The sequence below is a fragment of the Sorex araneus genome, chromosome 4 (assembly GCF_027595985.1).
Source record: "Sorex araneus isolate mSorAra2 chromosome 4, mSorAra2.pri, whole genome shotgun sequence".
NCBI lineage: Eukaryota > Metazoa > Chordata > Mammalia > Eulipotyphla > Soricidae > Sorex > Sorex araneus.
This window is the reverse complement of record NC_073305.1, coordinates 192,508,639-192,520,837: the sequence shown is the minus strand read 5'-3', so window position 1 is coordinate 192,520,837 and position 12,199 is coordinate 192,508,639. Positions and strand designations below refer to the sequence as shown.

Genomic DNA, 12,199 nt, shown 5'->3' with positions numbered 1-12,199 from the left:
AGTGGGACCACCCCAAGTCTGGGAGGGCAAAGAGGGTCTTCTCGAAGAAGCCCACCACCTCCCCATCACCCTGCCCCACCCAGGCCGGCGCTGAGCAGCGCGGCCGACCCACTTTCTAACTCTGGGTCTTCAAAAAGCAGGAAAACATCCGTCACAAACTAGGCCAAGATGATCAGCAGAAACAGCTCTAAGACCAGCCCAAGGCGACGGGTTTTGCTTCCTCTCTGCTGTTACTCCCTCACTGACTCCCTTCAAATGGCTGCTTCCAGGCACGCCGCTGGAACCGCCAGGAAGGAGGGGTTCATCACCTACTTAGGATATTACAGTATTCGTAGGCAAAGGACTCTATTTTTAAAAGTTTAAATTATTACAGTTATACACATTCTCTCTCTCTCTCTCTCTCTCTCTCTCTCTCTCTCTCTCTCTCTCTCACACACACACACACACACACACACACACACACACTTGCATGCAAAACTGTGTCTGGAAAGCTGCTTTGGAGACTGTGGCATCCTGGTCTTCTGTCCAGCTGTCAGGTTTGTGAGAGGAAAGGGCCATTCTGAAGAAGAGTTTCTCAAATTTATAACAGGATCTTTCTTTCCTGCTAAGCACTGACTGCAGCTCTAAGATTTCTGAGTCAGTTGAGCTGGAATAGCAAAAGATTTCTAATCTGCTTGTACGTGATCCCGCTGGTCCCCAAAGCCTGCCACACAGAGATTCATCGTCCTGCAGCCAAGCAGCCTTCACTATTGCAACCCCCTCAATCACTGTGCAGTAAACACTTCCCCTACTTAGTCTAAACCTAGAGTGGAAGGAGGAAGGAACGGGAGACAGGGCGGAGAAGAAGTGCTTATTAACTGAATTCAGAAGCTGAGACTCTGCCTTCCCTTTTCGGGGATGCGAGTCAAAACCCCAAGTCAAACCCCACCTCTGAGACCTCCCAAGTATTTAGGCACCTCAAGCAACGGTCAATGCGAATGAACACCACCTGGACGAGTTTAAAAACCACTGACAGACCAGCCGTAGATCACACAGGGTCACAGGGAGCCACCAATCGCATCTCTGGCCAAACATGCCTTTGAGGGCGACGGGGCTGACAACGGGGACAGAGAGCTGGATCGCGACCGTCCAGCGGGCGCGCGTCTGCCTCCTCCGGCTCAATGGGAACTGAGGCGCACAGGGCATCACTCAAGGCCTGTGGGAGTCCCGGTCACCCTGTCCTGGGGCAATCAAGAGGAAAAACCAGGGGAACTCAGGTAGAAATTCCAATGCCGAGTAAGGAAGCCCCTGAAGAGAGTAGCTGCAGTGTTTGAAGAAGTGTTTGCAAGCTGAAACTAGCAGGGCAGTAAGGCTCGGCCACGAGACTCGTTAGGAAACGGCCTTCGTGCGGGTTCACAAGAGTCTGTTTGACATGGGGGAAATGATTGTATTTGAGGGTTAAGAGCAATTTTGCTTCTACTTGTGTGGATGCACGCGTCTCTTCAAAAGCAACGCACATGCTGATGTCCCTAATTCTGTCTCACAAGTCACAACCTTCTGTGAGGTCCCGGCACCCACAACCGGGCTCCTGTTAGCATTCGGGAACCGTCTGGGTGTTCCTTAATCTGGTGCTACAAGTTTCCTCATGAAACCTCGAGAAATGTCTCTCTCCCCTACCGTAATGTGCCTGTAAATAACCCGGGCTGTTCTGTGAAGAGAACATAAATGTCTGACAAACAACTCTTCCCCAACTGCTTTAATCGTTGCAGCTTGTTTACATGCTAGCTCTTAGGGTATCTTGCCCTCTGGAGAATTAATCCACGAGGCAGAAGCAGCCAGAGTGAACTCAACCCTCACACTGCCACGTCAGAGCAACGGCGGCCGCAGATGAAGCAACAGCACCCGGTCATTCCTTGGGGCAGGCGTGGCACACTGGCTCGCCCCGGGCCCACGTGGCAAGGCCACAGCAGCGACTGGCCTCAGACAGCACAGCGAGAGCCCATGGCCCTGCGGGTGCACTGGGACAGGAAGCCCCCCTCTCATACCCCCCCACGGAAGGGAAGGGTACTCACTGCATTCAGTGGGAACAGTGTCTGACGCCTATCACAGGGATTTGCTGAGCTCTGAGTCTCATTTTTCTCATACTGTCCAACAGGTACTTTGTGAGCTGGTAGGTATGAATTTAACTGTATCAACAAATGGATTTGAGATCGAGAAGCGGTCATCTTTGGATCTCGGAGGGGCACGCCCCAGCAGTGGCTGGCGGGTGGCGGGTCTCCCCTGCAATTCTTGGCCACCAGGCTGATATTTGGAGGCCAGAGACTAAGGACAGGGGGCACGGGGTGCCTGCGGCCCATCGGGGCCTGGGGGCCTTCAGGCTGCACCCCGACCTCGTGGAAGCATGTGGTGCAGGGGCCGGGGGCCGGGTCAGCCGCATGCCAGGCGAGCGCCTTCGTGCCTTTCCTCTGTTCTGAGTCTTAAAGGAATTCAAGGGAGAATCTCCTATAAATAGGTGCCCCCTGCTCCTCAGGGAGAGCCATCAAGCCCCTCTGGCCCCGGGTTCTGGGCCGGGCCGACGCGGCTGCTCATTCCCAAGTGGGAAGAGCCGAGGAACTGGGCCTCAGAGGCCGGAGCAGCAGGCAAGGAGAGAAGGACGAGCTACGGAGCAGAGAAGCTCAGGCAACACCCAGAGGCGGGCGCAGGGGACACCACACCCACGCCCGGACTCCGCTCCTTGGGGACAGCCGGCAGCCCTGGACACGGGCCGGGCCGCCACCATGCGCAGAGCTCTCGAGGGCCGGAGTCCCGCCATCAAGAGGGTTTCCACTGCAGCGAGTCCACAGTCCTCCCCACACAGAGAAACCGTTTACTGGGAACTCCCGCGGCCAGCGCACGCGGCGCCGAGTGCCGGGAGACCCCCGAACGCTCGCCAGGCAGGGGGAGGTGAAGATGGAGGCGTCTCGCCAGATGGAGCTGGGGGAGGAGCTGCCAGCCCACCCGTCATCCACGGCGCTGCTGACAGGGGCTGCCCTCGGGGGGCGCTTCCCAGGAGCCCCACGCGGGAACGGGCGGCAGAGTGTCCTGGAGAACACCCTGCATGCTAATGACGGGAGACACACAGTGGGAGGGCGGGAGAGCGTCGGGGACAGGCTCCACTCGGGACCACGGGACACAGGCTCCCTGGCCAGCTCTGGGGTCTCACCACAGGACTGCACGATGCACGGGGCCTGGGGTTTTAGGGTTTGGGTTTGGTTTGTTTTGGGTCACTCCTCGCTCTGCACTCAGGAATCCCTCCTGGTGGTACTTGGGGACCTGATGGGGTGCTGGGGGTTGTACCCGGGACGGTCACCTGCAAGGCAAATGCCCTCCCCATTGTACAGCTCTGGCCCCTCAGCCTGAGTTTTTAAGAGGAAAACCTCAGCTTTATCACTCACTACACCTGTGACCTCTTAATAGGGCTGGAGCGATAGCACAGCGGGTAGGGCGTTTGCCTTGCATACGGCCGACCCGGGTTCGATTTCTCCGTCCCTCTCGGAAAGCCCGGCAAACTACCGAGAGTTTCCCACCTGCACAACAGAGCCTGGCAAGCTACCTGTGGCGTATTCGATATGCCCAAAACAGTAACAACAAGTCTCACAATGGAGACTGGTGCCCACTCGAGCAAATCGATGAGCAACGGGATGACCGTGAAACAGTGATACAACTGTGACCTCAGAACTTTTCTGAGTCTGTTTCCTTATCTCAGAAATAACAACTGTAGGAGCAGCCAGCAAGACCCTCAGAAGCAGCACGTGATTAATAAGTGGATGCGAGTGTGCGGCCTGGCACCGAGGCACGGAACGATGACACCTGGTTTCACGATGCTGTTTTCTCAGGTCTCGTCTCTCCAACCCCTCTATCCTCGTCCGCGTCATGCTCTCCCACAACAGACCCATGAAGCCTCCTGCACTCGGGGCTGGGCCCCAGGACGACGCTCACCAGGGCGGGGACGGTGCTGAGGCCGCCCAGGCCGGAGCCGGGAAGGTGCTGGGCTCCCCGCCGCCTGGAGACCTTGAGCAGTGATCCTGCAGGCAGCCTGGGGGACAGAGAAGCACGCAGGGTGTGGGAGAGGCCGTTGTGCTGCCCACACGCCATCGTCGCCCGCTAGAACAGAGAAGCACGCGTGTGCCCACAGCCGCGGCTGATCCTCACAGGCCCGCTGCCGGCCAGGAAGAAAACAAGAGGCTCCCGCAGGGGCCGGAGAAGCCGGATACGTGCGGCTGGCCAGCCTGTCTCTCCAGCGCTGAGGCCGGGCCTGAGGTCGCTCGGGAACTTCCACCCTGACCTCACGGTGGCTGCTGTCCGGGGCGCGGAGGGCTTCTCTCGCGGGGGCTGATCCGGACCCACACAGGTGACCGGTCAGAGCGACGGCCGCTTGCTAAGACTGTCCATGGGCGACTTGGCTCCATCTGCCTCTCTCTGACCAGGGAAGCTCCGGCCCTATCGCAGGGAAGGCCAGAGATGTTGGAGAAGTCGTGCCCAGGGGTTCCAACGATGCCTGGGCTCGTGGCCTCAGTGCTCTCGCCTCCCAGGGCCTGGGCGTCTGTCAGGTGTTCCCAGTGACAGACGGCTGCACCCAGCACCGTTCTAAGATGCCAACTTCGAACGGCCATGTTTTAGTTCAGCCAGTTTCCCCCAAACGTGGCTCAGAGGTCAGTGACCACGGCCTTTGCCCTGTGACCGGCAAAGCCCCCACTGAGCGCAGGAGCAGGACAGCGCCATGCTGACCACACAGCACACAGCAGGGGCCCCTGTCTCCCCGGTGAACCTCTTCACATCACATGGACAGGGGTGACGAGGGCCGGGCAGGGCCAGCCACAGTGAAAGGGCAGCAAGGCCCTGGCCCCGGGCGGGCCCCTCTGGGGCCCCGGGAGCTCCCGGCACAGAGGTGCGGTGGGTCAGGCCAGGCAAAGGCCAGCGAGACCACCTCGAGGCCTTGCACCGTCCACAGCGACCGGAGGCCAGGGCCGGGCGGAAGCCAGATGGACTGCGGGGAGGGCGAGCTGTGGCGAGACACGGCCAGAGTGGCCTCCGAAGGAAACAGGCCCCCAAGGCCCTCAGGGAGGACACGCAGCACCTGCCCCACAGAGTGGCCAGGCCGAAGTCTGAGGGGGCCTCCTCGAAGTGACCGCTGAGACGAAGCCTGCATGCGCGGGCTCAAGGCCGGGCCCGAGAAGCCAGAGGCAGCCTGCCCGGGCAGTGGCCGCAGGTGGGCAGAACCAGGGGCTGTCCTCGGGGCTCTGTGGCCACTCAGCGTCTCCGCCAGCACCCACGGACGGGGAGGTTCTCCGGGATGGCCAGAGGCGAGGAGAGTGCAGCACCGGGAGGGCAGGTCACCGCCCAGGGTCAACCATAAGGAGGACGCGCTGGGCAGAAGCCGTCCACTCCACAGCTGTAAGCTGACCGCTCTCATCCTGAGCTGCCCCCACTCAGCCTGGTCTGCTGGCCCTCTCGGGCCGCCCCTGCGGTCCTGAGCAAGCACTTTCTTGCTCACGAAGAGACCCTCACTGGCCTCACTGCCCGCTGGAGCAAATGTCCCCTTTAAAACCAGCCAGATCAGGTGGGGCCCCCCTGACCAGCCGTTTCTCCCCCAGGGTTAACTGTGTGAGTCACATAATTGCAGAGAACAAGTAAAGAAGGGCCACTTACCTGGGAAGAAAATCACAGAATTTCCATCTATATGCGCTGTGATTTATAGATCAATCATTTTGTAAGAGAAGAACAGTGCTGGTGAAATTATTCTTAAATCTCCTCATCTCTGGCGTTCCCCCCGCGTCCCCCTTGTCTCCGTCCTGTTTGCTGGAAGGTGCTCATCCTAGCTGTGCTCAGGCCACAGGGCTGACGCCTCCCACCGGCCGTTTTCCGGCCACTTTCCCCGGGCTGGCGTCCCTTCCCTCCTGACGCCCAGGCCAGTCCTAACTGGACTCCCGCCACATTCACTTGTTTTCTTCTCTGATTTCTCAGTTACTCCCTGCGTCCAGGTGAGTTCCAGAAGGAAAAACCAATCGACCACAGTGCTAACAGGCCGTATTTCAGTCGGCGGGGTTATGCCAAAATACAGCAAACGGAAGCAGATGACTTCCCCAGTCCCCGGAGCTGCTCAGAAATCCAGCCCCATCGCAGATTTATGCTCCAGGGGAAAAGCCGTCACTCAATTCTGGATTTACAGCCGTCATTGATAAAAGTCTTCAACAGATAAGGGCCATAAATCGCTCGTAGGAGTGGGAGCTGCAGGGAGGGGGGCGAGCTGTCTCTGGACGGGGACCTCCACTCGGGGCCCCCACAGCCTGCTGCCACCGCAGCGGGGACAGGCGGGGACAAGCAAGGCCTGGGAGCTTTCCACTACGGGGACACCCACCTGCCAGAACCAACAGCAACGTACCTGGAAAGGGTCAATGGGTCCCGGCTGTCGCAAAGGCTATCAGAGATCTTTTACGTTTTCATTTTCTAAGGAGAAAATGTGCTACATGTCAATAAAAATTTTTGTTTGAAGGAAAATCTTACCAAAACTGCATGTCTGTCAAGTCCTCAGGAGAGAAGGAAACATTACAGTTGACACGGTGAGATCATGGATGACTCATCCCCGAATCACTGAGCGCAGGACCCGTCTGATGCCTCCCCATAATCACCCTAAAGTCCCGTCTCATCCTGTAGCCTGGAAACTGTTATTTCTTCACTTTATACAATTCACTCTTCTCTCTCCCCTCTCTCGTTTCCTAAATAAAACAGTTATTTCAAGGATAATGTTAAAAGCTCCTGCTTCCACTAGTCTGAAAGATTTGGTTAAATAGCCCATAGAGTCTAGGAATCTTATAACTGATAGCAGCATAGCCGGTCTGAAATATTTAAGGAGAGGATTTCACAGGATGGATTTACCCACAATCATTTCTATAAAGATTCTAAATCCTACAGCAAGCAAGCTACCAAAGTTAGTACTGTCACGGTTTTCATTTCAAAATAAACTCTAAAGTAACATTTCTAATATTAAATTAATTTGTATTGCCAAGAACCACGTTTATTGTTCAGAATATGCAGGGAGAAAAGGAGTAATGGTTTGATTCACTTTTAATGTCTATGTCATTTACAGAGAACATGACATTAGAATAAACTTTACGAGGTTTAGAAATAATTTTTACGGCAAAGAAATAGAAGTGGTGTTCATCTGATCCCCTGGCCCTGCCCAAAAGGAATTTTCCTAATCCATTGAGACATCAGAAGCAAAACCAAATTTAGTTTTAAATCGCTCAGCTCTATGACACAACACTACCTAGAAATTTCCCTATGCTGGGGAAATAAAAATGGAGAAACATTAAAAAAAAAAAAGCAAGAGGCTCCATGATTAAAACACAATCCTGGGGCCAGAGTGATAGCACAGTGGGTAGGGCATTTGCCTTGCACTCGGCCAACCCGGGTTCGATTCCCAGCATCCCGTATGGTCCCTCAGCACCGCCAGGAGTGATTCCTGAGTGCAGAGCCAGGAGTAACCCCTGAGCATCACCACATGTGACCCAGAAAGCAAATACATTTTAAAAAAGAAAAGACCACAATCCTGGGTCTCTATTGATTGACTTTTCACTTGTGGATTTACTGTTTTTATGTTCTCACTATCCCAAAACCCCTATCTTATGAAACCACATAAACCTGCTTATCTCAAGAAATTCTCCCCAGCAAAGATTCAATGCTCCGGACATGGTGCTCCCCGGGCTGGGCCAAGCTACTCCAAGGCTCGCGTCCCTGCAGCAGGAATCAGACAAATCGACGACACATTTTCCTCCTCCTGAGACAGAAAACTCGAGGCCCGTTTGCCCCATAAAAATTTTACTCTTCTCTACTCTGTGATATAAACCAGGCCAACTATACTGGTCATAAAGATGTAAATGATTACAACCGTGCGGTGGCCTGTGTGTGAATCTTCTGGTGGGAAGATGGCGCTCACGGACCACCTTCTTCCTTCTCTTTCCATGTGGGGTCTACCCTGGCTTCCGACCGGGACTCCCGGCTGCATCTGCCAGGGAGGAGCGAGGGGCCACGGCTGGGACGGAGCAGACCCGCGGGACCGACGGACGCCCGCAGCACTTGGCAGCAGAGACAGCTGGACTGACTTCGGCCAACAGCCCCACAGCTCCCCGGGCTAAACTGGGGGCCACAAAGTGAAAGTACTTCACCCAAACAGCATAAACGGCGATGATGTTTACAAACGCTTTGAAATTCTGAACAATGATTTCCGGTTTGTACCCTGGAAACGACAGGGTTGTATTTGTGTCATTTCCAATCCCGTACCCTACCCTAAGTATCCCCATTTTACCCTCCACCATTCACCTCTGGCCAGGCTTGGCCAAAGGAGATTCTCAGCACTGAAAAGGCACGGAAACAAGTCATTTATTTGGCTTTTCTAAGAAAGTTCAGTGTTCCCTGGAAAAAGGACAGTGGGGTATGATCTAAGGTGCTTCCTGAGTCAATGAATCCACTTAGTTTCACATAAATGAGGAGTTTTTTTTCTCTTAATCTATATGGGGTTTTCACCGTGGTCTGCCACACAGTCCTCAATATTTTCTCCTTTGTCCTGAAAATATGCACAGCTGTAAATGTAGCATTTTCTCACATATTGATCCTTTAACCACCTAGCAGGACAGCTGACTACAGAATTCTTGGGTCTGTCAGACTGTCTTCTTTTCTAATGTAATATACTTTATTGGGGGTTCTTTTAGAACTTTCTCTTCACCTTGGAATTTGGAAATGCTGCTATTGATTATATTTTAGAGAGACGCAGATTCATAGGAAATATCTCGCTACTTGTCCACTCGCAGTGCTGATCAGACCTGAGCTTCGGAGTCCTACTGGGTTCTGAGCACCGTTTAGTCTGATCTCTAGGTCTCCTAGGCAGAACCACGTTTCAAATCTATGGAATCCCCCACACTCAGACTCTTCTGATATTAGTCATAGCTTTAGCTGTTTCATAGCTTTAGCACATTACAAATTTCATTAAAAACGTAACGATCAGGTCTCAGCTTGAATGCCATTCCTGTTGAATCTAACGTGGGTCCAAACGGGAACCTCGACTTTGGAGCTCAGTTCAGGACACCCAGACGCAGGGAAGAAGGAGCCCACGGCGGGGAGTGAGGAAAGTCTCCCTGTGGAAGGAAGGCGAAGAGTCTGGGCCAGGGGAGTGGAGAGCGTCCCCGAGACCCAGCACGTGTGGAGAGCACCTGCCCGCCTTCCACCTCGGAGCCTCAGGCCGACTGAAACCAGGCAGAAGGAGGCAGCGCCAGGAGCAGGCCCCACTCTGCGGTGGAGAATAGGGTCCCAGAAAGACCCATATTCCAGTCGGGCATAAGTAGCCAGGGAGATGATCCAGGGGGCAGGCACAGGCCTTGGCGTGGCTGACCGGGTCCGTCCAACCCCTGGCACCACATTCTCACCCCCGGGCTCCAGCAGGACTCAGCCCTGAGCACAGACAGGGAGTCAAGCCGGGGAACAGCCAGGCCCCAAAGCCAAGAGAAAAAGATGAGGCAATGTCGGGGGCGGGGGCTCTGGAAAGAGCACTCAGTGCGAGTCCAAGACTGCAGCCCCACCCAGCGTCCCACAAAGGCCCCCTCCCAGCCAGTGCAGACGGTGTCACACCTCACGGCCAACTGGCAGAGGGGTCTCAGCCGAAGCCACCAAACCTCACACATCTAAAGCAGGAAAACGGAGCTTGAAAGTACCCACCAACAGATCCGGCAACGGAATTCCGAAAACAGTTGTGTAAACTTCTGCAATTCTGAGCATCATAACCACTCACATCAAAAATAAAGAACAAGGCACAGCTAGCAGAGCCGCGGTCCGGACGGCAGCGCGTGCCCCGAGCTCTCCGCCTCCCCCCACCCGCAAGCCCAAGGCAGCTCGAGCCCAGCCCGCGGTCCCAGAAGCAGCGCCGAGAGCAGCCCCAGTAGCAGCGTCATGGCCGGGTGGAACGCCTATATCGACAACCTCATGGCGGACGGGACCTGTCAGGACGCGGCCATCGTGGGCTATAAGGACTCGCCCTCTGTGTGGGCCGCCGTCCCCGGGAAAACCTTCGTCAACATCACGCCAGCTGAGGTTGGTGTCCTGGTTGGCAAAGACCGGTCAAGTTTTTTCGTGAATGGGCTGACACTTGGGGGCCAGAAATGTTCTGTGATCCGGGACTCACTGCTGCAGGACGGGGAATTTACCATGGATCTTCGTACCAAGAGCACTGGCGGAGCCCCCACCTTCAACATTACTGTCACCATGACTGCCAAGACGCTAGTCCTGCTGATGGGCAAAGAAGGTGTCCACGGTGGTATGATCAACAAGAAATGTTATGAAATGGCCTCCCACCTGCGACGTGCCCAGTACTGACCTTGTCTCCCTTCCCATCACTCCCCACTGCTTTTGCACCCTTCTCCCTCCCATACACACATACACCATTTTTATTTTGGGGCCATTACCCCACACCCCTTATTGCTGCCAAAACCACATGGGCTAGGGGCTGGGGCTGGATGGACAGACACCTACCCCTACCTGTACCCTTCCTGTGTGTGGTTGGAAACTTTTTTTTGTTTTTTGGGTTTTTTTTTTTCTGAATAAAAAAAGATTCTAACAAAAAAAAATAAATAAAGAACAAGGGGCAGAGCAGGAGAGGGGTGGTAAAGAAGTCACCGATCAAAGATTCTAATCCGCCCTTTCTTCTCCCGCTCCCTCTGCTGCAGCATGGCCATAAAACAATGCCGATGCCATGCGGGCTCCCGAGAGTGCCAGAGCGTCCCACGGACAGTCTTTAGCAACGGGAAGGCAACACTCAGGATCCGGAACAAGCTAGTATAATCCTACTTCCTGTCGAGCCGCATGCGACGCTGGGCAAAAAGCAAAGTCTACCCCCAGAGGAAGCCAAAGCTCCCAGCCCCCCACCCCCACCCCAGAAGGGCTTTTGATGCTGTGAGGGCAACGGACAGGTGCAATGTGCACGGTCACCAACCATCTATGCATCTCTTCTACGTACAGTAAGATGATTACACTGCTCTGGAAGGAAAATTAATGAGAAAGGAAAATGCACAAACGAGACCAGAAACGTGCTGAGATCTGGGCTGAGATCTGAGATTCCCTGCTGCTGGCGATCCATCAAACCCAAAAAGTAAATGTAATTCACCTAACCTTTTAAAATCTTCTAGGTTAAGCAGTATTTTCAAACTCACCAAGCCAGGGTAGAATAGGAAAAAATGTAATGCTAACAGGACAATATCGTTAATCCTGCTATAATATTAGTAACACTTCTACACTAAAAGGCGATCAAACTGAGTATTAAATAGTACTTTACTTTGTTTTCACTCTGGGGTATTCTTCTCTTTGCAAATCACCATGGAAAGTTCTCAAGTTCGAGAGGGACAAAGGCTGGAGAGGCAGAGAAACGCCTGCAGAGCCGAGTGCTTTGGTGGCAGCCCACGGCCACGCGGCGGGCACAGCCCGCATTATTCCCTCCTTCCGAGTCGCTGGGACCGCTCAGCAGCTTTGCATATTTTCCAATTTTATTTATTTATCTTTGCTCTTCCACATTTTGCCCTTTTGATTGTGGAATTTCTAGGCAGGGATTAATACCAGGCCACATGAGGCTTCGTTTTGTTCTTTAGAGAAAGCTGTTAATTCTCTTTTAATAGCATAGTGCATTTCTTGAACGCTGGAAATTCAGGACTTAATGCATACACAGGTAGTTATCAACGCAGAAACAGATTATGTTCCAGACGTGTATGTGTAAATCAGTTGTCGGAACATATTTTCCCACATGACCAACACTGAGGCGTGACCGGCATTCCAGACTCGGCCGGATCCACGCGAAGCCGGGCTTGCTGAGGCCTCGCCGGGGGCCGGGAGGGAGCTGGGCTGAGCAGCCCCTCTCTGGGCGCTGCAGGGCCAGCGGGGAGAGCTGAGCCCAGGCACAGCACCTGGGGTCACACGAGAGGCGCAGCGGGACAGGCGGGACAGGCGAGGACACGGGCGGGAAGGTGGGGTGGCGGGAGAGCGGGCAGCTGCAGCGACGCTGGCTCCACCACGAGTGTGCACACAGGTCGTGCAGGCGACCCGGCTGTGAATCCAGCACTCTGACGCCCGGCTGGTAACAAACAGAAACAAACAGAAGGACGGGGATGGTGGAGGGCCTGCGGGAGGGTCACGGCGCGGGGTCTGG

General features: G+C 54.6%; 2 protein-coding genes across 3 annotated transcripts in view; one reads left to right on the top strand and one right to left on the bottom strand.

The window, feature by feature from the left end:
- The window catches only part of SDK1 (sidekick cell adhesion molecule 1), a 465,276-nt gene that overhangs the window by 339,361 nt on the left and 113,716 nt on the right, over positions 1-12,199 (bottom strand). The window lies entirely within an intron of this gene.
- On the top strand, positions 9,824-10,615 carry LOC101549946 (profilin-1). The gene has a single exon (XM_055136345.1). It carries the CDS (start codon positions 9,958-9,960, stop codon positions 10,378-10,380), a length of 423 nt encoding a protein of 140 aa, XP_054992320.1. The 5' UTR covers positions 9,824-9,957; the 3' UTR covers positions 10,381-10,615.

Bases quoted from the DNA above. Each gene is read 5' to 3' on its own strand.
- LOC101549946 (XM_055136345.1), top strand. From the start codon at position 9,958: ATGGCCGGGTGGAACGCCTATATCGACAACCTCATGGCGGACGGGACC.